The sequence below is a fragment of the Oryzias latipes genome, chromosome 15 (genome assembly GCF_002234675.1).
Source record: "Oryzias latipes chromosome 15, ASM223467v1".
Lineage (NCBI taxonomy): Eukaryota > Metazoa > Chordata > Actinopteri > Beloniformes > Adrianichthyidae > Oryzias > Oryzias latipes.
Window position 1 is genome coordinate 23,800,090 of NC_019873.2, and position 23,787 is coordinate 23,823,876.

The 23,787-nt window shown below is 40.2% G+C and overlaps 4 protein-coding genes across 9 annotated transcripts; 3 read left to right on the plus strand and 1 right to left on the minus strand.

Annotated features, from left to right (window-relative positions):
* The first annotated feature begins 1,857 nt into the window (after positions 1-1,857).
* On the plus strand, positions 1,858-11,770 carry LOC101166491 (peroxisomal N(1)-acetyl-spermine/spermidine oxidase). 2 transcript variants are annotated; one of them, XM_011484499.3, is made up of 10 exons: positions 1,858-2,252; positions 8,207-8,383; positions 8,463-8,593; positions 8,718-8,905; positions 9,803-9,984; positions 10,095-10,264; positions 10,353-10,438; positions 10,509-10,621; positions 11,218-11,366; positions 11,447-11,770. In XM_011484499.3, the coding sequence occupies exons 1-10, from the start codon at positions 2,099-2,101 to the stop codon at positions 11,561-11,563; spliced, it is 1,467 nt and encodes a 488-aa protein (XP_011482801.1). In that variant the 5' UTR covers positions 1,858-2,098; the 3' UTR covers positions 11,564-11,770. The 2 variants fall into 2 exon arrangements, with proteins under 2 accessions (XP_011482801.1, XP_020565283.1); XM_020709624.2 differs by lacking the exon at positions 1,858-2,252 and adding an exon at positions 7,816-8,006.
* A 667-nt stretch (positions 11,771-12,437) lies between these two features.
* LOC101169480 (peroxisomal N(1)-acetyl-spermine/spermidine oxidase) lies at positions 12,438-16,891 on the plus strand. 2 transcript variants are annotated; one of them, XM_011484500.3, is made up of 10 exons: positions 12,438-12,663; positions 14,317-14,493; positions 14,622-14,752; positions 14,878-15,065; positions 15,159-15,340; positions 15,489-15,658; positions 15,797-15,885; positions 15,979-16,091; positions 16,158-16,312; positions 16,403-16,891. In XM_011484500.3, the coding sequence occupies exons 1-10, from the start codon at positions 12,510-12,512 to the stop codon at positions 16,553-16,555; spliced, it is 1,512 nt and encodes a 503-aa protein (XP_011482802.1). In that variant the 5' UTR covers positions 12,438-12,509; the 3' UTR covers positions 16,556-16,891. The 2 variants fall into 2 exon arrangements, with proteins under 2 accessions (XP_011482802.1, XP_004077218.1); XM_004077170.4 differs by having other exon boundaries at positions 15,800-15,885.
* A 209-nt stretch (positions 16,892-17,100) lies between these two features.
* mtg1 (mitochondrial ribosome associated GTPase 1) lies at positions 17,101-21,959 on the plus strand. Of its 3 annotated transcripts, XM_004077171.4 has the most exons (11): positions 17,102-17,330; positions 17,429-17,493; positions 17,784-17,888; positions 17,963-18,049; positions 18,119-18,175; positions 18,823-18,913; positions 18,991-19,052; positions 19,128-19,224; positions 19,304-19,385; positions 19,471-19,583; positions 21,074-21,959. In XM_004077171.4, exons 1-11 carry the CDS (start codon positions 17,228-17,230, stop codon positions 21,169-21,171), a joined length of 960 nt encoding a protein of 319 aa, XP_004077219.1. In that variant the 5' UTR covers positions 17,102-17,227; the 3' UTR covers positions 21,172-21,959. The 3 variants fall into 3 exon arrangements, with proteins under 3 accessions (XP_020565284.1, XP_004077219.1, XP_020565285.1); XM_020709625.2 differs by having other exon boundaries at positions 17,101-17,330; positions 17,963-18,175; XM_020709626.1 differs by lacking the exon at positions 17,429-17,493 and having other exon boundaries at positions 17,222-17,330; positions 17,801-17,888; positions 17,963-18,175.
* Positions 21,321-23,233, minus strand: sprn (shadow of prion protein). 2 transcript variants are annotated; one of them, XM_004077172.4, is made up of 2 exons: positions 23,081-23,233; positions 21,321-22,551 (listed from the first exon to the last, which is right to left on the minus strand). In XM_004077172.4, exons 1-2 carry the CDS (start codon positions 23,216-23,218, stop codon positions 22,078-22,080), a joined length of 612 nt encoding a protein of 203 aa, XP_004077220.2. In that variant the 5' UTR covers positions 23,219-23,233; the 3' UTR covers positions 21,321-22,077. The 2 variants fall into 2 exon arrangements, with proteins under 2 accessions (XP_004077220.2, XP_020565287.1); XM_020709628.2 differs by having other exon boundaries at positions 21,321-22,544; positions 23,081-23,176.
* Between the last annotated feature and the right edge of the window lie 554 nt (positions 23,234-23,787).

Below are 23,787 nucleotides of genomic sequence, written 5' to 3' on the forward strand. Positions count from 1 at the left end.
GTTCTTATCATATTCAGTATATAGGACACTAATCTTAATAATCTCTGAAAACAATTCTGAGTTTTCTTCATACCAGGCAGCAGTGGATGCAGTTGATTCTCTGTAGACAGCTGCAGGGGTCTTATTTGTAACCTTAAATCAATAAATATCCAAAATATCCATTCTTTTCAGGATTCTGCGAAAAGAAAAGAAAAACAGCCTGGGATTCTGTTTGTGTTGTCCATTTTCATAACCAAAATATCTACGAAGTTCCATAAATGTTGAGAGATAGTAAAACGGTTTACTCTTTTTTTTTACTACACATTTATTGACAGTGTAGTCTTTATTCCTCATTTGTACAAAATAAAAGTCAATATCAACGGTTTTTGGTTCCAAGGTTAGTTTAAAACAAACACTTAATGGAAAACTAAAGCTCCATTTGTAATTTTTTGCATACATTTATTTTTCTTTAACTCTTAATTTTGAGGTAGATTGAAGATTGTGGTGTAAGGTCTGGTCCCGCCTCTGAAAAATGTTTTACACGTGAACGAATACACACACACACATATCATTTACAGACACACACCTTCCTATGGGAACGTGTGGGAAATGTGGTTCCTCAAAAGAACAATGTTCATTTTTGCCTACTCCAGAAAAGGAAATAATAAAAAATCATCAGAGCTGAGTCTGAGAGTGGGTGTGAGACCCACCACACAATATGGGTATCCTGAGAAAGAAGGGTGACTTCTTTTTCCCACAGTTTCACAAATGTAGGTTTAACCTTGTTACACAGATAAGAGATAAAGAAGGTGGAGGATTTTAAGTATCAAGCATTTAAAGTCCAAAGTAATAGAGTGTGGAAAAGAAATGAAGCCAGTGCAGGCAGGTTAGAATAGGTGAAGAAAAGCGTAAGTGGCACTGAGGATAGGATGGATAGGATAGGAGTCCATCAGAGTGACAGCACATGTTGGAGATTTTGGAGATAAAGTCAGAGGCCAGAGGAGAGAAAGGGAATATTGATAGAAGGATGCTGAGTCTAGAGCTGCCAGGCAAAAAGTCTAGAGGAAGGCCAAAGAGAAAGTTTATGGATGCAGCGAACGAAGACATGAATGTAGCTGGTGTTAGAACAGAGGAAGCCGATTCGCTGTGGCGACTCCTGAAGGGAAAAACCGAAAGAAAGAGAGTTATTGTGCATAACTCTTCATCATCCATCATTCTTTAGATTTTTTACTCAAGGATCCAGGCTTACAGACCAGACCGTTTATGCTTCTAACAATCTGAGATTTAAACTCTTTTTGTCTTTTTTGTGTTAATATTGTGTTCAGAGAGAACACGAATTTGAATTTGTTGAAAATTGCAGTCATAAAACTTTTTTCCAAGTTTTAAATCCTTGCTTTTATATTATATGAGAAGAACATAATTTTGACCATTAACATTACCAATATTCACACAACATTTTAGCAGTCCTTTAATGTATCATTCAAGGATCCAAACATCTTTTAAAGGTGCTTCTAGAATAGTTCTGAAGTGCTTCTAGTCATTTAGTTCAGTCACATTTTAGGATTTCTTGAGGTTAATAAAAGATGCTGTAAAAGAGAACCTTTTTGGAAGTGAAACGTAACATTTTTAGAATAAATATGCTACATCCTCTATTGGGAAAAGATGAAAAGTAAAGGTAAAAAAACAAATTAGATGCCCAAACAACTCAAAAGCTCTTGCAAGCCCAGGCTGAAAATAAGATGGGATTTATTTACAGAAAAATGAACTATTTTGGGGCTGAAGGTTCTCGTCCAATCAGGTGCTCTGAACAATTAAGGAACTAAAGTGCAAACAAAGATAGAAGAAAAAAAGAAAGAAAAAACATCCCACTCCAGCAGAAAAATGTTTTTAAAAAAATAGACAGAAAAACACTCCAAATGTACTAAATAAATAAATTACGGTCACTCGTAACAAAATCAAGCAAAAGATATTTTGCAATCATCAAAAGAGCTTTGACAGTAGAGCTTTATCTTGAAACTCTACCGGAAGTTGTTTATGTTGGTATTTAAACATACTTGGGAGGAAGTGCGAAAAACGCAGGTGAGCCTTGCCGTCAGGTGTGCGGGACAGTGATCAAGCGATGGCAGAGAGCGAGGACGCAAAGGTCGTGATCGTGGGATGCGGAATTGCCGGGATAGCAGCCGCACGCAGACTCCTAGATGCTGGATTTGAGCAGGTGAGGATCCTGGAAGCCACCGGAAGAGCCGGAGGACGAATCCAAACAAACAAACTCGGTGAGTGAATAATATGTCACAGCAAGTGATGAGTTGCAAGAATAGATTTTTACACTAAACAATTTTAACTTGGATTGAGATATTAAAGATTAACCTCCAAAGGCTTCCTTCATACAAACTTTTATTTTCCCCCAAAACATCTGTCCCTGCTGCTAATTACCTGGACCCTTTGTATTCATTCAATTAAAACCTGATATCACCTGATCAGACTGATGAGTAATGAGTGAGGAAGGAATAGATGGGGAATAAAAGCTGGCTTAAAAAGATCTTAGAGACCCGGGTCAAAGACTCGTGATGTACACATACACACACAAAAAGATCAGTATTATGTTCATTATGTCTGCACATTGCACTTGTTTTGTCCTGTAACTGGCTGTTACTGTTAATAAGAAGAAAAACATATAAAAGGGAAGAAAATGGCAAATTAGAGCACAAAAGGACAAACACAGCTTAAAAATATTCAAGAGAAAAATACAATGTACCATTTAAAAAGATATATATGACAGAAAATGAAAAGTAAAAAGAAAGAAAATCCTCATAAATAAGTGTAAATGTTGGGAAATGAACTTGCAGCCTGATTTGATCTCACAATAAGAAAGTTATAGTAGTTGATTACAACATAAATGTCATTAATTTATTAAATACAGGTAATTCCACCTTTATATCACATTGATACACACCTACTAAACTTGCCTTACATTTTCTTTTGGTATCTGTTTGTGATTTTTAAACAGGTTTTGGGTTTTTGTTGTTTTTTTTTTTTTTGTAAGAAAAGGATGATAGGTTTCCCAACCCTGTTCCTCGAAAGCTCCTCCCCTTGTTGTTTTTGCTGTCTTACTCTTTTGTTCACTACCTTGAATTCCAGGTATTTTCAGATTCGAGAGGCATAACACACCTGTAAACAGGGCGGGGACAACCTCAAAACAAGCAGGGGAGTTGGTCCTGAGGATCAGGGTTGGGCATCCCTGGTTTAATTCTAATGAATCCTAAATACTATGAGATTAATTCCAAATACTGTAGAAGATTAAATGTTAAGCGACTCAGAGGTTTTTGTTTTGAGGAATAAATAGAGTATTTCATTCCTTTGTCTATATTTGTCATTTACTATTTCTCGTGTTATTTTTTTATCCATTCAAACAAGCATATTTACATGCATATGTACAGCATGCATACAATTTTTCTGAGTTGGAACTAAAACTTTATTAAATATATGAACACACGGTGACCTACTGAGAGAACGTGTAATATGGAGAAGGAGACAGGATTCTTCTAAAGCTCAATATTAACTTTTGCTATTAAACAAATGTAAGAAGAAAGAAAACATTTAACCGTTTTCTGTTTTTTAAACTAATAACTTTCAATGCAGTCTTTTGTGGAGGAACACGTATTTGTAGACCTTTAGCCAAAGTATGAATAAAGAGAAAAGAAGTCAAATAACATCTGAAAATTGGAAATATATTTAAAGAGTTTTAGGAGATAATTTAGTTCCAGAATAACCTATAAAACAAATTACTATTATTAAAACATTTCAGTAGGGAGTTTGAACAGCGTATAATTGTATTCTTACTCATAAATAAATACATGTTTTATACAGTTGCTATAGCTTAAGGTTTGCTAAAAGTGCTTTTATAATTTTCAACTCGATTTTTTAAAATACAGAAATACATTTATCATGTTTATTGATACCAACAGTCTTTTGGAGTAAAGAACTACAATATAAAGAATCATTTTCCATGTAAATTCCCCTCAAAAACTACTGTTTCAATATTTTAAAAACAAGTGGAATCACAAACAGCCATGTAAATTAGTCTTTCCAAATGCAAATACACTTGTCCTCTGATCTGGCACTGCCCTACTCGGCCGACATGACATTTCACCTGAGTGATTTGAATTTTAAGAAAATCTAGTTTACATTTGAAGGCTTAAAGAAAGAGAGAGCTTTTATCTTTTAAAATTCAGCACTATGGTTCAAAGATACTGCCCTCTAGTGGTAGTTTATTTTTCTATTTTAGAGGGCAGGTGAAGCCAAAAAACAAGTAAAATCAAATTCAAGTATTATTTCACACAAAAACGTATAAAACTGTCCATTGTCAAAGTCTGAAATTGTCTCGTTTAGTTTGTATGAAGAGTAACTTCTCAATTTAAAATTAAAATATCATACTGGTCTAATTCAAAATCCAATTTAACTTCGAAAAGGAAATTTTAACAAACTTCAAATTAACTTCTTATCAAGAAGACATTGAGTTTACTGTGATCGATGTAAAAAGATGGGCTGATTCTACAATTCATACCTGAAACGCCTTGGTTGCTGGACAGCAGGAGGCTGTATGCACTTTTTATAGCTCATAAAAGTTGTGAACTTTAAACGGCACCTTAGAGATAAATAGATGAACAATGTAAAGAATCTAGCCACAGGGGTTGCAAGCCAGTTACTTCTGTGCCGGTCCCAAGCCCGGATAAATAGAGAGGGTTGCGTCAGGAAGGGCATCCGGCGTAAAAATTGCCAAAATAACCATGCGAATCATCCACAACACTTTAGACATACCGGATCGGTCGAGGCCCGGGTTAACAACGACCGCCACCGATGCTGTTAACCTACAGGGTGTCGGTGGAAATTTGACTACTGTTGGTCGAAGAAAGAGGGGAGGCAGAAGGGTCCGTGGCCAGAGAGAGAAGGGAAAAGGCAGGAACATAGGTTTGAGAATAGGGACTCTTAACGTTGGCACAATGACAGGGAAAGGCAGAGAGCTGGCAGACATGATGGAGAGAAGGAAGGTAGATGTACTGTGTGTGCAGGAGACAAGGTGGAAGGGCAGCAAGGCACGTAGTATTGGAGGAGGATACAAACTGTTCTATCATGGTGTTGATAGGAAGAGAAACGGGGTAGGTGTGATTCTGAAGGGGGAGTTTGTAAACAGTGTTCTAGAGGTGAAAAGAGTCTCAGACAGGATGATGAGCTTAAAGTTAGAAATTGAAGGGGTGATGGTGAATGTAGTCAGTGGGTATGCGCCACAGGTTGGCTGTGAGTTAGAAGTGAAGGAGAGATTCTGGAGTGAGTTGGATGAGGTCATAGAGAGTTTCCCCAGAGGAGAGAGAGTTGTTATTGGAGCAGACTTTAATGGGCATGTTGGTGAGGGCAACAGAGGTGATGAGGAGGTGATGGGCAGGTTTGGTGTGAAGGAAAGGAATCTGGAGGGACAGATGGTGGTGGACTTTGCAAAGAGGATGGAAATGGCGGTAGTCAACACTTACTTCCAGAAGAGAGAGGAACATAGAGTGACATACAGAAGTGGAGGTAGGAGTACTCAGGTGGACTACATCCTATGTAGACGAGGTCATTTGAGAGAGGTTAATGACTGCAAAGTGGTGGTAGGAGAGAGTGTAGCCAGACAGCACCGCATGGTGGTGTGTAAGATGACTCTGGAGGTCAGGAAGAAGAAGAGAGGGAAAACAGAAAAGAAGACCAAGTGGTGGAAGCTACAGAATGAAGAAACTTGTGAGGAATTTAGGCAGAAGTTGAGACAGGTCCTGGGTGGTCAGGATGAGCTTCCAGATGACTGGGAAACTACAGCAGAGATGATCAGGGAAACAGGTAGGAAGGTGCTAGGTGTGTCATCTGGAAAGAGGAAAGATGGTAAAGAGACTTGGTGGTGGAATGAGGAAGTACAGGAATGCGTCCAGAGGAAGAGGTTGGCTAAAAGGAAGTGGGATGTAGAAAGGACTGAGGAAGGTAGACAGGAGTACAAGGAAGCGCAACGTAGAGTGAAGAGAGAGGTGGCAAAGGCCAAACAGAAAGCTTACGATGAGCTATATGACAGGCTAGACACAAAGGAAGGAGAGAAGGACTTGTACAGGCTAGCCAGACAGAGAGACAGAGATGGGAAGGACGTGCAACAGATAAGGGTGATTAAGGACAGAGATGGAAAGGTGCTAACAACCCAGGAGAGTGTACAGAAAAGATGGAAGGAGTATTTTGAGGAGCTGATGAACGTGGAAAATGACAGGGAAAGAAGGGAGGAAGATGTGGTTGTTGTGGAGCAGGAAGTAGCAGAGATTGGAAAGGATGAGGTTAGAAAGGCTCTGAAAAGGATGAAGAGCGGAAAGGCCGTTGGTCCTGATGACGTACCTGTGGAGGTATGGAAGTGCTTAGGAGAGACAGCAGTGGAATTTCTAACGAGTTTGTTCAATAGGATTCTAGAGAGTGAGAAGATGCCTGAGGAATGGAGGAGAAGCGTTCTGCTTCCGATCTTTAAGAACAAGGGTGACACGCAGAACTGCAGCAACTATAGAGGAATAAAGTTGATGAGCCACACAATGAAGCTGTGGGAAAGAGTAGTGGAAGCCAGGCTTAGGAAGAAGGTGGAGATTTGTGAGCAGCAGTATGGTTTCATGCCCCGTAAGAGCACCACTGATGCCATTTTTGCTTTGAGAATGTTGATGGAAAAGTACAGAGAAGGTCAGAAGGAGCTGCATTGTGTGTTCGTAGATTTAGAGAAGGCGTATGACAGGGTGCCGAGGGAGGAGCTGTGGTACTGTATGAGGTCGTCTGGAGTGGCAGAGAAGTATGTCAGAGTAGTTCAGGACATGTATGAGAGAAGTATGACGGTGGTGAGATGTGCTGCAGGTCAGACAGAGGAGTTCAAGGTGGAGGTGGGACTACACCAAGGATCAGCTTTGAGTCCCTTTTTGTTTGCTATGCTGATGGACAGGCTGACAGACGAGGTAAGACAGGAATCTCCCTGGACAATGATGTTTGCGGATGACATCGTAATTTGCAGTGAGAGTAGAGAGCAGGTGGAGGAACAGCTAGAGAGGTGGAGGTTTGCTCTGGAAAGAAGAGGCATGAAGGTCAGTCGTAGTAAGACAGAATACATGTGTCTGAACGAGAGGGATCAAGGTAGAAGCGTTAGGTTACAGGGGGCTGAGGTGAAGAAGGTGCAGGAGTTTAAGTACTTGGGGTCAACAGTTCAGTGTGATGGAGAGTGTGGAAAAGAGGTGAAGAGGCGAGTGCAGGCAGGTTGGAGCGGGTGGAGGAAAGTGTCAGGAGTGTTGTGTGACAGAAGAGTGTCAGCAAGACTCAAAGGAAAGGTGTACAAGACAGTGGTGAGACCAGCTCTGCTCTATGGGTTAGAGACGGTAGCAGTGAGACAGAGACAAGAGGCTGAGATGGAGGTAGCAGAGATGAAGATGTTGAGGTTCTCCTTAGGAGTGACCAGGTTAGACAGGATAAGGAACGAGTACATCAGAGGGACGGCTCATGTTGCCTGTGTTAGCGACAAAGTCAGAGAAGCCAGACTGAGATGGTTTGGACATGTTCAGAGGAGGGATAGTGGATATATTGGTAGAAGGATGTTGGAGATGGAGCTGCCTGGCAGGAGGGCAAGAGGACGGCCAAAGAGGAGATATATGGATGTCTTAACAGAGGACATGAAGTTGGCTAATGTTAGGGTAGAAGATGTCCATGACAGAGTGAGGTGGAAAACGATGATTCGCTGTGGCGACCCCTGATGGGAAAAGCCGAAAGAGAAAGAAGAGATGAACAATGTAAAGAAACTTTTTGAGAGTTATTGTGTGAGTGCACGTCACTGTACCAAGTAGTCATGGCGCTCAGGGAGAATTTAAAAACAGTGATAATAGGCTGCGGGATATCAGGTATTGCAGCAGCACAGAGACTAATTAAGGCTGGATTTCAACATGTGCGGATACTTGAAGCCACAGAAAGAGCCGGAGGACGAATTAAAACTGGTGAAATGGGTGAGCAGGGCTTGCTTTGTAGCTTGAAAGGCCCATTTTTTTTATCACAAAATCTCCCTAAAAGTTGATTTAGATTAAAAAAGAAACCACCTTAAAACTGATCGGCAGGTGTAGTTATGGCTGCCTTAAATCTGTGCTGTTCATTTATCTATTTATTTTTAGAATGGTAACGATTTTTTGTATTGTTTTTCATTCTACAGGTAATAAAATAATAGAAATAGGAGCAAGCTATCTTCATGGCCCATCAGAGGAGAACCCAGTGTTCTGTCTTGCCCGTGATTATGACCTCCTGGATCCAGAGGCTCTCACCCCAGAGAACCAGGCCGCAAACGTTGATGAATACCCTCCATGGGTCGCCAACTGGTTCACCAGTTCAGGTTATTAGGAATTACTTCATTATAAACTGCATTAACATTTCAAAGACAACTATCTGACTTGAGGAATATACTCTTTCAGGGAAAAAGGTGGATGATGACTGCATGAATCCTGCTCTGGAGTTGATTCATGAGCTTGTGGACAACACTCCAGAGTCTAAAAAACAAAAACCAACATCCTGGGAAAGTGTTGGTCATTTCTTGCGCTCAGAGGTACATTTTCTTCACTGCAACCACTAGCATATATTCTCTTTTTATTTTAATCCATGAAGTAAGAGACAAATTTGTCGCAGGACAGAGCGTGTTTTTAAAAGTACGCGTTTTATTTTGTCTGCAGGCCCGCCGAAGGGCAGAAATAGTGTGGAAAAATGAAGATAAAGCCACCAGGAAGCTGCTGTTTTGTGCTCTAAGTGCCTTGTTGAAGTTTGAATGTTGTGGAAGTGCAGTCCACACCATGGATGACCTCGACTTAAATGGATTTTCTACGTACGAAAGCATCCCTGGAGTGGACTGCATGTTCCCAAGGTTTGTAGTTCCTCACCTCAACAAATATGAATGAAAACTTCATTAGTGGAATAGGAAACTGTCTTTTTTTAACCTTATTTATTGCTAAAAATAGCTTGAAATTAACCAATCAATCTTTGAAGTCCAAAAAAAAAATCCAAGAAGGATTATATTTTTAACTTCAATATGTGTTATATCACCTCTTTAATTACATTTTTCAAGAATATCAATATTAATATTATTCATGTATTTCTCATATATTAGAAACATTGACTAATAATCTTTTTTGTGGCATATGAAGGAGCTTAGTAGAGACACTTGAATTCAGTCATATAGTAACGTCAGGACCGTAAAGACAAAGTCCTCCCATAAAACCCTTCTGACTGGCTGGAAAAGGGGGTTGGATTGTCACATGCTAACATGGTTAGCTCTTTTTTTCTCGTGTGCTGAGGATCTGCTGTTTCCGGTGGTGCTCATAAATCAGCTGTGCAGGGTCTCCCAGGAAAAATCGGCTTTATCCCGTTCTAAAACCTTTGCCTTTGCTAACACTTCCTGCTTGGGAACAATAAAGTCTGATTCTATTCCACCAGTTACCTACAGAACAGGTTTTAAAGTGACATGCATTTTGAAGTCTAACTGCTATATTTTTCTCATTGTTTTGTACATTTGTTTTTTTATGTTTTAACTGACGTTTGCTAATGCTGTTAAAGCTTTATGTCTGTCAAACACTTTGAATTATCTCAACGTCTGAAAGGTGCCAAACAAAGTAACCCACTTTAGGATTAGGGTGAATGTTTTGACTGTCGGTTAAAACGTAAATCTCTGTGCCACACCTCGCATTTGTGGAGTAACTGAAGGATATTTTATGACCGGATCTGCGAGCTGTTCCCTGTAACTTGCCTGTGTTTCTGTTTGCAGTGGATTCGAAGGCCTCATTAACAGGCTGATGTCGGAGCTCCCCACCGGTTTGGTGTCCTACAACCATCCTGTCCAATGTGTCCGTTGGAACAACACAGAGGCTGGAGATCACCCCGTGACAGTGGAGTGTGCTAATGGAGAGAAGATCCCTGCTGATCACGTTATTGTTACAGTTCCTCTAGGTGAGGAGCAACTGAAAATATTGTTTTAGAATAAAGAAAAAAGTGACTCTTTAAAGACTTACTTAAATATTTTTTTCTGAAGAACCTAAGTATTTGCGTCTTTTTTTCAGGATACCTGAAGAAGCACCTCTCCACCCTGTTCTCTCCGCCTCTTCCAAAGCAGAAGCTGCGCTCCATTGAAAAACTGGGATTTGGAACATGCAACAAAATATATGTTGAGTTTGAGAAGCCATGGTGGGACGCTGACTGTGACATCATCTACCTAGTGTGGGAAGATGAGGTCTGTGGTGCAGTGATGATACGTTTTACAAACAACACAAAAATCAGGACACGTCTACAAATTTTTTATTGTATTTTTTACACTACAGGAGGAGATTTCAGACCATGTGTCTGACATAAGCAAATTTTGGACACGCAAAATCCCATCCTTCACGGTGATCAAACCCCCTGAAAGGTCAGATGCATACAATTCACGTGAAATTATCAACCTGACCACGTTTTGAACTGGGTTTTGCATTCCACAGCGGCAGCCATGTTCTCTGCGGCTGGATTTCCGGGCATGAGGCCGAACACATGGAAACGCTTCCAGAGGAAGAAGTGAGGCGTTCTATGACAGAGCTCATCCATACTTTCACAGGTAAGACCCACACCTGAGCACAATGGGGAAAATACAATACTTACTTTATCAAGCTTTGAGGATTAAAACTCATATGAACACAATAATACTGGTAATTGTTGTGCGATTTGGTGATATTATAGGGCTGCACGGTGGCGCAGTGGTTAGCGCTCTTGCCTCACAGCAAGAAGGCCCCCGGTTCAAGTCCCGGCTGGGGGACATGAAAAACAGAACATCAATGGGGGACCTTTCTGTGTGGAGTTTGCATGTTCTCCCCGTGCATGCGTGGGTTCTCTCCGGGGTCTCCGGCTTCCTCCCACCATCCGAAAACATGCTTCATAGGTTAATTGGCAACTCTAAATTGACCATAGGTGTGAGTGCGGGAGTGAATGGGTGTGTGAGTGAGGACATTCTACCCTGCAACAAACTGGCGACTTGTTCAGGGTGTACCCCCTGCCTTCGCCCACAAGTGGCCGGGATAGGCTCCGGCAGCCCCGTGACCCCGAAAGGGATAAAACGGTTAAGAAAATGAATGAATGAAAAAAATGAATGAAAAATGTGTCTGTGCAGACTAAACAAAAAAACATAAATATAAAATGTATGTATTTACTTTTTAGGCGACTCCACCATTACACCAAAGAGAATTCAGTTTAGTCGTTGGTTTCATGACCCCTGGACATATGGATCCTACAGTCACCCAGCACTGGGCTGCTCTGCACAGGACATCAAAAACTTGATGGAGCCTCTGCCTGACAAAGGAGAGCAGGTGGATATACACACTAAAACATCCTTCACAAGTACTGTCTATTAAACTATGAAATGCTGAACCATGTGCCTGTGCTTCAGCTTCTGCAGGTGTTGTTTGCTGGAGAGGCGACCCATCCCTCCTATTTTTCCACCGTCCATGGAGCGCTTCTCTCTGGGTGGAGAGAGGCGGATCGACTCATCTCCCACCAGTTTTAAGCTCCACTCAGTTTAATGTTCAACATTTTCTCAACACAGTGTTGATAAGCAATTTTAAATCATGGGAATAATGAGATTTTTAACACTAGAAACTCAATGATTATAACCATGAAAATTGAAGTTAATTTGGATCTTGTAATCTAAGGGTAGTTTTAGTAATCACATGGATTTATTTGATTACTTGCAATAAAAACAAATGAATAACAACTTGCTCTCTTTGTACTTTGTCAATATATCTTGTTGTTGCTATTGGCTAAATGCTGTTGTGTATTTTAGTCTTCCTTGTAGCTTTGTAGAGTTTTTTTTATGGGGAAACACTGTATTTACACTAGTTAGTTATTATATCAACTTATTACAATATACACTAGATGTTTATGGTTTTAAGAGGTTGATATATTTATCTTTATATGGATTGTCTGCAAGACTGGATATAGGGGTTGTAGGGGTGAAAAGGTATATGCTCTCAGCAGGGCCCTTATTGTTCTCTTTGCTGTTTTAAAGCCTGGTGAATGCAGAGGGTAAAGTCAGGATGAGCTTTGAACATAAAACTTATAAGATATATTATATAGATCAAAGGAGAAGACATGTATATGGATCGATAAACTGATATGATGATAGCAATTATTTCAGGGGCTTGGAGGGAATGATTCCCCAGACTCTCAGGACACCCAGGACTCTCCACCCCCCACCCTGATATTCTACCTGCACCCCACAGTGGGAATAGATAGCCATAATAAATATTAAACACTTGAAACCGTCATAGTGACATTTATCCATTAACGGTATGAGATAACTCTAATCTTGTACTCATATACAGCCAATGTAATTAATTGAGGGTTTTATTCTGAAACTCCAAACCGGAAAACGTTTGTTTTGTTTGTTTTTTCTCCATGGGGACGTTGAGCAGAGTTCACCGTTAACCATTAAGTGAGAGTTTGATGTAGTGATGGCGAAGAGCCTAAATGCTAAAATTGTGATTGTGGGCTGCGGTATATCTGGGATAGCAGCGGCACATAGACTTATAAAAGCGGGATACCGTCACGTGAGGATCCTCGAAGCTACCGGCAGAGCCGGGGGCCGAATTAAAACAAGCAGACTCGGTAAGCTAGCTGCTACTTCACAACTTTAATGCTAGCACTGACATTTTTTGTTGTTTTTTTCTTGACAGGACTGGGAAGATTCACGGATAATAATAATAATAATAAAAAGTTAATTCATAAATATATATTCAATATCTTTAGGCGTTCTCCCACTACTGCTCAGGTTTTATTTCTGCTGCGATGATTGGTTCTAACTAACCTGCAGCAGCTCACAGCTTCCCTTAAGGAGTTAAGGGAAAAGTTAAGGGAAGGTGTCTGTTCGTCGAGTATTTTTTTCCAAGATCAGTTTAAATAAAAAAAAACTTACTGGCTTTAGAAAGTTCAAATTATTCTCTAAATTATGTAAGGAGGCAAGATTCAATGAAACACAAGTAGATATTATTATGTTTTCAAAGTGTTTCCAATTTGTTGACACTTTTTAAAGGAATTGGGCCTTAAAATAATCACATCTATTAAGTTGCTCTAATTTGACTTTAAAAAGTCAGAAAACCTTTGTCCTCTGTAGAATAACTTTTCTTTTTCTTTTTTTTAATCATCTTTGTCATCCTAGATATGAGACCAAAAGTGGAGATCCTCTTATCTTTATTATTTGTACAGACAGATATGATGTTGTGAAAGACCCCTCACAAGTTCAAGTTCAGCCGATTTAGACTTTAACTTTACGTCGTACTAAAATTACACAGGTCTTTTTCTTAAGCAGTTAATTGAAATTCTTAGGATGAGATGTAACTAACTTCTTCATTTGATCCAAACAAACATCCTTCTGAGAGGTTCTGTTCCCATCTGTAATTCTTTTTCATGTCTTTTTGCAAAAAGTTTTATGGCAAACAATCAAATCTTCCTGGAAGTGTTCCTGTATGTTTTCTTCCAGGAACCATAAATGTTGTTAAGACCTCCATTTTTGTAGCTATATCCATGTAGGATTACATAGATTATTATGCAAAGTGGCATAAACATGTCTGATGAAATGTTCTTGTGAAAGTCAGACCACACTTCAGACAGCCATTAAATAACAGCTCACAACTGTTGCAGACATTTCCATTTCCATTCATACCTGCAGAGTCCATTTAGACTGAGCACAGACATTTTCAGAAAGAAGAAACTAAATTTGTCCCCATTTAGAAATGGGTTTGCTCCATCACATTTATTAGAACTTATCAATACTCATATAATTGCACATTTCTACGAAGAAAGATCCAACTTAAGGGACGTGCAGAAGCGAAAGATGGAGATCATCTCCTTAAAAAACAAAACAATAAACTTTAAGACAAAGAAATATAAAGTTACTACATCTGTGAGAAGAAAAGAAAGAAAAGTGAGTCAGATTTTATTTCCTTTTAAGAGGGTTTTTACCCTAAGATCTTTACTATTTTCATTTTTCGTACTGTTCAAAGGAATCAATATAAAACTGAGAAGACGGTTTATAGTAGCAGACTGAGACTATAGTCCTCTGTTGTTTTAAGACATAGAAGTTGAGCAGAGAACTTTACTCAAATGTACATCTTTGTCACATTTCCTGTTGGGTCTTGGAAACCTTTCTAGATAAAACTGTTATTGCATTGCTTAGTGAATTGTTGCAGTAACTTTGCCTGGAAAGCAAATAACTACCAATGGAAGATGTTTTCATGAAATGACTCCCGTGAAATGTCTCAGGTGATAAAGTCGTGGAGATCGGAGCAAACTGGATCCATGGACCGTCCGAAGAAAACCCAGTGTTTTGTCTGGCCCGACAGTACGGCCTTCTGGATCCAGAGGCGCTCACCTCCGAGAACCAGGCTGTAGACATCGGAGGACATCCGCTCTGGATTCCTAATTTCTTCAGCAGTTCAGGTTTCCAAGCAATTCAGTACTCTTTAAATATGAACTCCATGAAGCAACACAAATCCCAACCACAGGAGTAAAGTATCCCTTTTATTTTTGTGAAAACTAAACATCAAACTGATATTTTATTGTCGTAGGGCGGAAGCTGAATCCAGAGGATGTGTCCCTGGCTCTGGAAATATTTGCAGATTTGCTAAACCAAGGATCAGAATTTCAGAATCAAAAGGGAGAGCCGTTTGCCAGTGTGGGAGAGTTCATACGATCAGAGGTACAAACCCGTCAGTCACAACAAAACAACGCCGTGGTTAAAGAGCTGGAAGCCTCAGCCATTTGTCAGAACATGGCAGATGCTTTTGTGTCCTAAGGGCTTGTTCTGCCTCTTGCTGTCTGGAGGTGAAGAAACGAACTGCAGAGAAATGGAGGGATGAGGATCCAGCTGTCAGATCTCTGCGACTGTGTGCGATCAGCAACATGCTGAAGGTGGAGTGCTGCGTTAACGGCGCCCATAGCATGGATGAGGTGGGTCTGGGAGCCTTTGGGCAGTACAAGACTCTTCCTGGACTGGACTGTACATTCCCAGGGTTTGTATTCATGCACTGCTCACAGAAAAATGCTATTTAAGGGAAGCGATGAAGAACTACGCTGATTGAGAGTTGTGTCCCTTTCTCCTGCAGTGGTTTTGAGGGCCTCATCCAAAAGTTGATGTCGGAACTCCCTGATGATGTGGTGACGTATAATCGTCCTGTGCGGCGTGTCCACTGGAATAACGCAGAGTGCGGAGAAAACCCGGTCACCGTTGAGTGTCACGACGGGGAAAAGATGCTCGCTGATCACGTCATCGTCTCAGTTCCTCTAGGTAATTTCAAAATGAAACAAATCAAACGCTTCTGTCGCACACGACAAGTGTCAAAAAACATAGAAGTATAATATCTTTTATAAAAATGTTCTTACTTGAGTTCTTTTTCACTGTGTGACTCGTTCTCCAATGTGAACGTTTTGGTCAGGGTACTTGAAGAAGGAGTGTTCCAGTCTTTTCCAACCCCCCCTCCCTCTGCACAAGCTGCACTCCATCCAGAGGCTTGGGTTTGGAACAAACAACAAAGTATTTGTGGAGTTTGACGAGCCGTGGTGGGATGCTGACTGCGAGGTCATTTATCTGCTGTGGGAAGACGAGGTCAGATAAACAGTTGGCGTGAACACACACACTGTGCTCACTGAACAGTAATGTCGAATGGTTTGAATCTCTGCTTGACATTTATGTCCAAATATGAAGTAGAGTAACCCTGGGAGGTGCATGTTGTGTCTTGTGAAGCAGGACGCCATGGTGGATCAAGTCTCAGACGTGCAGAAGTCCTGGATAAAAAAACTGTTTGGCTTCACTGTTCTGAAACCCACTGAAAGGTCAAAGCAGCGTCTGTGCCCTCCCCCAGCATTTTTGATTTTTTCATGTGATGCTGCATGATTCTGATGAGATGTTTGCTCTTTAACCTGCAGGTATGGCCATGTTTTGTGTGGCTGGATTGCAGGGCATGAATCAGAGTACATGGAAACGCTGTCTGAGCTGGAGGTGGCTCATGCCATCACACAACTGATCCGCAGGTTTACAGGTAAGCAAGGAAAGCGTCAAACTCCTCCATGATGGAACTTGCTGGAATCTCCTTCCCTGTCTTCAGGGAATCCTGTCATCACTCCACGGAGAGTTCTTCGTTCCCGATGGTTTTCCGACCCCTGGACCTGTGGATCTTACAGCTACCTCGGAAAAGGCTGCTCTGAGCAGGACCTGGACAACATGATGGAGCCACTGCCACCAAGAGGATCAAAGTCACAAGTAACTTCATCCTTGCAGCCAAAACAAAAACTTCCAATCCAAGAGTGCACAAGCATCACATGTTTGACAAATGTTTGATTTCCTCTGCAGCCCCTGCAGGTTTTGTTTGCTGGAGAGGCAACCCATCCCTCTTACTTCTCTACCGTCCATGGAGCTCTTCTGACAGGAAGAAGAGAAGCTGATAGACTCATTTCTCACTACTCCTCCACTAGTCTATCTGAAGTTCCCAAGTCCAAGCTTTGAAGAAATTACCTTCTAAGAGATGACCATCAACATGTGATCACATTTTCTAAGATCAACATTACAAATGAACAATATAATTAAATACACAATCTTTGAGGTTTTTAATGAAATTCACCTAAACCAAACTGTACGTTGTAGCATCTTTTTATTTTTTTAAATTTTTGTGAATTAGCTTAAATAACAGCAACTTTCAGTAAACAAAAAACATCTAAATTAAGTTTTAAATTGTTGATTATTTTTTTAAAAAGTAAATTAAATTGTACCTATTTTTCTGAGTGTAAAAGATGGTTCTGTGAGCCTATAAAAAATTCAGAAATAAAGACAAAATCAAAAATACTTGTTTGTGCTTTATTTTGATAAATGCAAAAATAAACATTTTAATCTATCGTTTTTGAGGTATTATATCGTTAAAAATGAAAAAAAAAAAGATTATTTAAAACACTTAAATACTCAGAAAAAGACGCAGAATTTATTACATGCGTGTCGCTTTGTAACCACTAGAGGGCAGTGTTTCAAACTATTTCCTGGCGGAACTCAATTTTCAAACAAGAGCTTCAAGTCGGCATGTAAATACGGTGGCACATCCGTACGAGATTCTTGTAACTACTTTGGAAAAACTTTATCAACTAAATGGCTGTCCGGATAAATTCTTTAGAAATATAAGGAGAAAAAATGAGACTATTTCCGAGTCTCCGTCATGTTGACAAGTTCAGGACTGTTTTCGATTTTGGTGGACGGGAGGTGGCTCATTGGTTCCCGGGACACATGGCCAAAGGTGACTGAATATCTCTGTGTTTAGTTAGTTGCGCGTGTATAAACACGCAGATTGGTGGGAGATTCTGTTGTGTTCTATTGGATCGTTTTTTGTCGCAGGGCTCAAGCAAATGAAAGCCAGCCTGAAGAGCGTGGACTGCATTGTAGAAATACATGATGCCAGGATATCCTTCAAATGTTAAACATGTCACAATAAAAGAATATAAAAATTATTATAGGGATTTTTTTTAGGTGTATGACAATAATTTTAACAGTGTGTATTAAAAAAAAAGCTGCAACGTGTTGATACTCAACGCAATCCATTTTAGAAGCCGTTTGCTTTTTCCACTGTATTTGTTTATCCGTTAACACAACATTTACTGGCCATGCATAACATTTTCAGTAAATTTAGTACTCTTAATATGATGGAGGACCTCTTACCATTCATCTTTTCTTCTTCTTTAACATCGACCACATCCCTTTATCTGGAAGAAACCCTTTATTTCAGAACACACTTGACGTCCGCCCACATATTCTTGTTCTCAACAAGATGGATTTGGCCGATCTGTCCAACAAGCAGGTAAACATGCTGCTGATATCCTCAGTAGTTGTGTCTCATTGTGAAACACAAATGTTTGTATGCTTGTCCTGCAGAAGATTTTGAAGAAACTTGAAAGAGATGGGGTAAAGAATGTCCTGTTTACAGACTGTTTAAAGCAGGCTGACAACAGCATTAAAAAGGTGAGAACGTTTAAAACATTAGTTATAAAGTCACCGTTTCTGTTGCCTGATGAGGTTTCTTTTCTACAGCTGGTACCAACGGTGCTGGAAATTCTTGAGAACAAACCACGATTTAACCGGGATGAGGTAAGGGTTGGCAAATTTATGTATTTTTAATTGATTCTTTTCATTTAGCACTAGAAATTCTAAATATGTCTGTGCATTACATCACTTAAAGAAGTGGTCTGTAGCCTGAGGATCTGGAGCCACAAGCAGCTCTTCATAGCCGTCCACTGTTGGTCTTTGGCTTTAAAGAAAAATGCTAATAATTTGAATAAATCATACATTTGGTTAATTTGTTTCACTTAATTAAGTGGAGGCAAAGTTCTTTTAACATTTATAGAAGACATGATTCAGTAATGATAGAAAATGTCATGTTTGACTTGATATTCTTGGATTTTTGTTTTATTTTATTTTATTTTGAAAGGACAACAACAAATCTGCTCTGTTATATTGTAATTTTAAAATGCTACATTTCATTACATAACAACCTTTTGGGACAAAAACAACATAAATAAAGTTTATACTCTTAAACATTAAAGTTTAAGAATATATAGTTGTGGCTCTTGCTGAGTCTTGGTCAGAAAAACCTCTTTTAGCGTTAAAAGTTGCAGGCTTAAAGCATCAGAGAATCATTTCTCATTGCAAATCATATTATTTTCCTGTCAGATATTATGGAACACGCAAATGTGTTTAAATTGACCTGCTGAAATGTAGTTATTCTGAACTTTCAGAATATAGATTACTGCATGATGGTGATTGGAGTTCCCAATGTTGGAAAATCATCTCTCATCAACGCGCTGAGAAGGACAAATTTGAAAAAAGGTACTTTACAAAGAAGAGCTGACATGTGCTGATAGTACGGTAAGCCTTTTCTTCCTCTGATTTTTCACTAACGGCAGGGCGGGCATCTCGAGTGGGTGGGGAGCCCGGTATAACTAAAGCTGTTCTGACTAAAATTCAGGTGGGTGAAGAACATAGATTGAATGGGTTTATTGTGCAATTTTATGATCGTATTTGTTTCTGTCGACATCGTTAGGTGAGCGAAAGGCCCAAAATGTATCTGCTGGACACACCTGGAGTATTACCCCCTAAAATAGAGAGTGTAGAAACAGGCATGAAGCTGGCTTTATGTGGTGAGCGGAAACTTCCTCATCTATTCTCAAGCCATTGTGTTGCAACATCTGCCTCATGTGTTTGCATTATTTTCTGCAGGAACGATACTGGATCACTTAGTGGGTGAAGACATAATTGCGGATTATTTACTCTACTCTTTGAACAAGCTGAGGAATTTCAGGTCTTTTTCTCTTTTACATTTTATATTGTAAATGTTTATAAAATCACACATTTTGACACTTTTATGTTTGTGGGTTCTTTTGCAGTTATGTGGAGAAATATGAGCTTCAAGAACCCAGCGATGACATCCAGCTCGTCCTGAAACGGATTGCTGTGAAACTGGGGAAGACTCAGCGGGTCAAGGCTCTCACCGGAGTGGGTAAGTCGGGGGGAATCCAGCATTTTTACCAAAATATCTTGAAAGTGCCACTCCTGTCATCTTTTGATGTATTAAAAAACTGTTCCCGGTGGTCTTTCAATTATGATTAGGCTGTTTTTGGCCAAAAATAAAAAAAAACTCTCAATGTCTAGGACAGGGGTCGGGAACCTAAGGCTCGCGAGCCATATATGGCTCTTTTGATGGTCACATGTGGCTCGCAGACAAATCTTTAATTCAAATTTTTTTTCTTCATTAGACCAGTCCTTCTCGTGCGCGATGCGATGGCAGAGGCGCGCAGTAGTAGCGGTGCTTAGAGAGACAAATCTGCGCCAGCACTAGTATAAGTTTAAAATTGTCTATTAATTCACAGAGTTTGTACCACCTGGAAACCTGTGAATTGCCGTGCCTAAAACTGCGCGCTCCCGTCTCTGAGAAAGAGCGCGCAGTTGCGGGGACGGGATGTGTGAGGGAGAAAGCAGAGGGTGGGGCTGAGGTGTTGTGGGGACAGGCAGCAGGTGAATCGCGCAGGGATTGTAAATAGGTAAAACCCACTGCCCGTCACTCACTGCAGCGTGTGAGTGTGTGTTTGGCTCCAGGTCCGCATGTGAGCAGTCTGTCTCACATCTACAAAACATTCATACCTAAGATCACGTTTAAAGTCTCAACGCCTGCATGATGCAGAAACTCACCACGTAAACCAGACTAGACCATCAGCAAAACTACCACGAGAAATACTCATCATTTATTAGAAACAGCATAACAATGTTATTAAAAAGAATCCACAGACTTATTGTACTTTAAAAATGTTGAAATTACATCAAATGCACACATTCACTTGTATTTTAGTTTTAAACATATTGTCGCGGACTGAGTTGGATGGCTGTTGGGCCGCGTTAAAAGTTCTGGAGTTCATTGACCGCATCAAGCAGAGAGCTGATTGGCTCTCAGTTCTGTCGCTCAGCCTGTTGTTAGGTAGTTTGGACCAATGGGGTTCAGCTATGGGCCGAATAAGGGAAAGGGGAGGGCTGCAGCGGGAGCAGGTGAATATAAAGTTGGGAGACGCGCTCTCGTCTCGTTTCGGCGGGAGAGATTCAGGAGTTGCTGAATTAATTGTTCGGCGTTTGTCGCGGTCTGCAGTAACCCGAATAAAGAACCTTAAAAGAGGTTAAGTCTCCGTGCCTCAGTGTGGGAAAGGGACACTACATTATTGTATGGCTCTTTCGAAATTACATTTCAAAATATGTGGCGTTTATGGCTCTCTTGGCCAAAAAGGTTCCCGACCCCTGGTCTAGGACATAGTTTCTGCAGAGCGGCAGTAATGTCAGTGGCATGTCAGCAGATGAAGACTAAATTGTATACCAAGTATACAAAGTACTTCGACTGTAGAAGTGATGTCTTATTTTATAAAATTGAAGCACAATGACCAACACGGCTTCAGATGAATACTAAAATATGAGAATTGAACACAAATTTCTATTGAATTGTTTTAGGAAATATTACGGTTACCATCCCAAACTACACGGCAGCAGCTTACGACTTCATCAGAGCCTTCAGGAAAGGAGATCTGGGACAAGTCATGCTGGACTGACGAGACCTGTAGTCCTGCTCTTCACCTCCCAGGACGGATTCTGCTTCTGTCTCCATGTGTGGCTGTCAGCGGACCTGCAGCATGTTAATAATAACCAACATTCTCCTTGTTTTATGCTTCTTTTTTCAACCAGGCAAGCAAGGCAGCAGTTTGACAGAATAAACAGGATATTTATTAGCATAAAGACAGTGATAACAAACTTTATTATGTACACAAGTGTTTGCAGGTTATAATGGAGTGCAATTATAGCTTTGGAACAGTCTGCTCCTGAGTGCAGAGGAAGTCTGCTGGGGGGGAATATGAAATAATAAATAAAGATATGAATACGGTTCAATTCCAAGTGTTACAAAATCTTTAAAAAACCTGTAAATCTGATTTTTTTTGTTCTTTGACTTCATAAGGAAATGTCACCATCACACAGACAGCCTAACATGTTTTAAAGGGAAAGGTAATGATGTCTGAGGCTGTAAATTATAAAAACTATTCTTAAGAAAAAGTAGCTGATGGGGGGGTTACAGTTTAAAGAAAGAAATAAAAGATGCTGGTGATTTTTTTCTTCGTCTTGTAATTCAGTTTTTAACAAATCACTTCTTTAAAACCATAAAAGTGAATGAACTGTGTTAAATATGAAAATGGTGAAATATATTCCAGTAGGTTGGCAGTGGAGTGTTTTTTTAACTGAAGCTTTTTTCCCCTTTTACTGGAAATAAAAATCTGACAAATTTGAGGTGAAATGTGAGAGGAATGTACATTTTCCTTACTGGTATAAATGGTTTTGTGTAAAAACATACAGTTTGTGTGATGGCATTCCTCCATCCCTGTTGTGCTGTGCATTCCAGCACTGCTTCTTTCCCCGGTTCAGTCTACAGCCTTGTCTGAAAAACAGCCTAAGTTCAGCTTTGACGTCTACAATATATTGTCCAATAGGAGTTCATATGTTGGATATAATGTGGCGATGATTACTGAAAGCGCTCTGGAAAGAAAAGATCCATTTTCAGTGGATCTTGACATCAGTGCATCAAAGTAGTTGGTCCTGTTGTAGTACTCCAGGTCTTCATCAGAGCTGTCGCTGCTGCTGCTGCGGCGGCGGAAGGCAGACGCGTACCATTTGTCTGCCGTCAACGCCACCGCTGCCCCTGCTGCTGCTGCACTTGCCACCCTCACCGGGGACGACCGCCCTGCGACCCTGAAGCGGGAGCGGGTCCCACCAACGGGGCCCCCCGCTCGGTACGTCCCTGCGGTGGAGCTGCGAGAGGGAGATCCACGTGAGGAGCCCCGGGAGCCACCACGACCTCCTTTTGACAGCGCAGGCTCAAACATGAAGGCGGAGAGCAGGAGGCAAGTCCAGCATGTTGCAATCACCTGGTTCATTCCTGAACGCTGCAGAAAAGGCTCATTATTGACAGAGACGGCTTGTTTTGGATGAAAATGTGGACGCAGACACCAAAAATACACTGAAAAAAATGACTCATGTTCATGACAGCATAAAACCCTGTGAAGCATGGGTGTTTAGTTCAGATTATTTCTGCTGAGAAAGTCTTAAATGTTTATTACATTTCTATGCTGCTCATTAATCGTTTGTCTGCCTTTATTAAATTCAAGAATGAAATCAAATCCTTCTATAGGTTGAACTGTCAACACAGGCTGCTGTATTATTGCAATAGGCCACGATTTTTGTTAGACTTGAATCTAGGTCATTAAGAGAGACTATAGATACATGCACATTTCTAAAGGTTAACATTAAATGAGTTTTACCGATGCATGGATGGTGAAAAAGAGCGCGTGCGCGCATGATGATGTTCATATGGTTAATGCTAGGAATGTAACCTGCATAAATCACAGGCAGCGTTTATTATCAAATCCGTTTAAAGGGATTCTGGTTGTGTTAAATGTGTGAGTTTAGCTTTACCTTTCTGCCCACTGATCCTTTCCCTGATGAGGATGTGATGAGCGGAGTGAGGCGGAGGAGATGGTCGCCGACGATGCAGGTTTTTACAGATGAGTGATCGCGAGAGCGAGCGGCGCGTTCACATCCGAGAGGGTTCATGATGCAGTACAGGTTCAGGTTTAGGCTTTTTTTCTCTCTTTCTTTTGTTTTTTAACAAATAAACCCATAAAAACTGTCCAATTTTTGGTAGCTCAATTTTTCGACTCAAATTTTATTATATTTTATTTACCCTTTTTTTGTATACAAGGTCTTCTTTCTAAGAGCACTTTTTGAATCTTGTCTGAACACCTAAGGTTGGTCAAAAACATGTTTTCTTGTTTGCAATGCAATTCTCTATTTTTCATATGCATTTTCCTATATTCACTAATTCTGCTTAACTTTTTTTAATCGAGTAATTTTTGTTATTTGTGTTTTTGTGTAGATTTTGTTTTGCGCCAAACAAGAAAATAGCAGTGAATAGTAATTCACTGCTATTTGTGTATAGTAATTTAAAAACTATTGTATTTATAAAACTTTTTTTATTATTATAATTCTTTAAACTAATCTGTCTCGTCTGTTTTCTTTTATTTATTTCTTTTTCTTTTTCAACTTTTTTGTAACCTCATATTAGGCTACCTTATGCAAATTTTATAGTACTTCTGTAGCATTTTAGGTCTACTCGGGCTTGT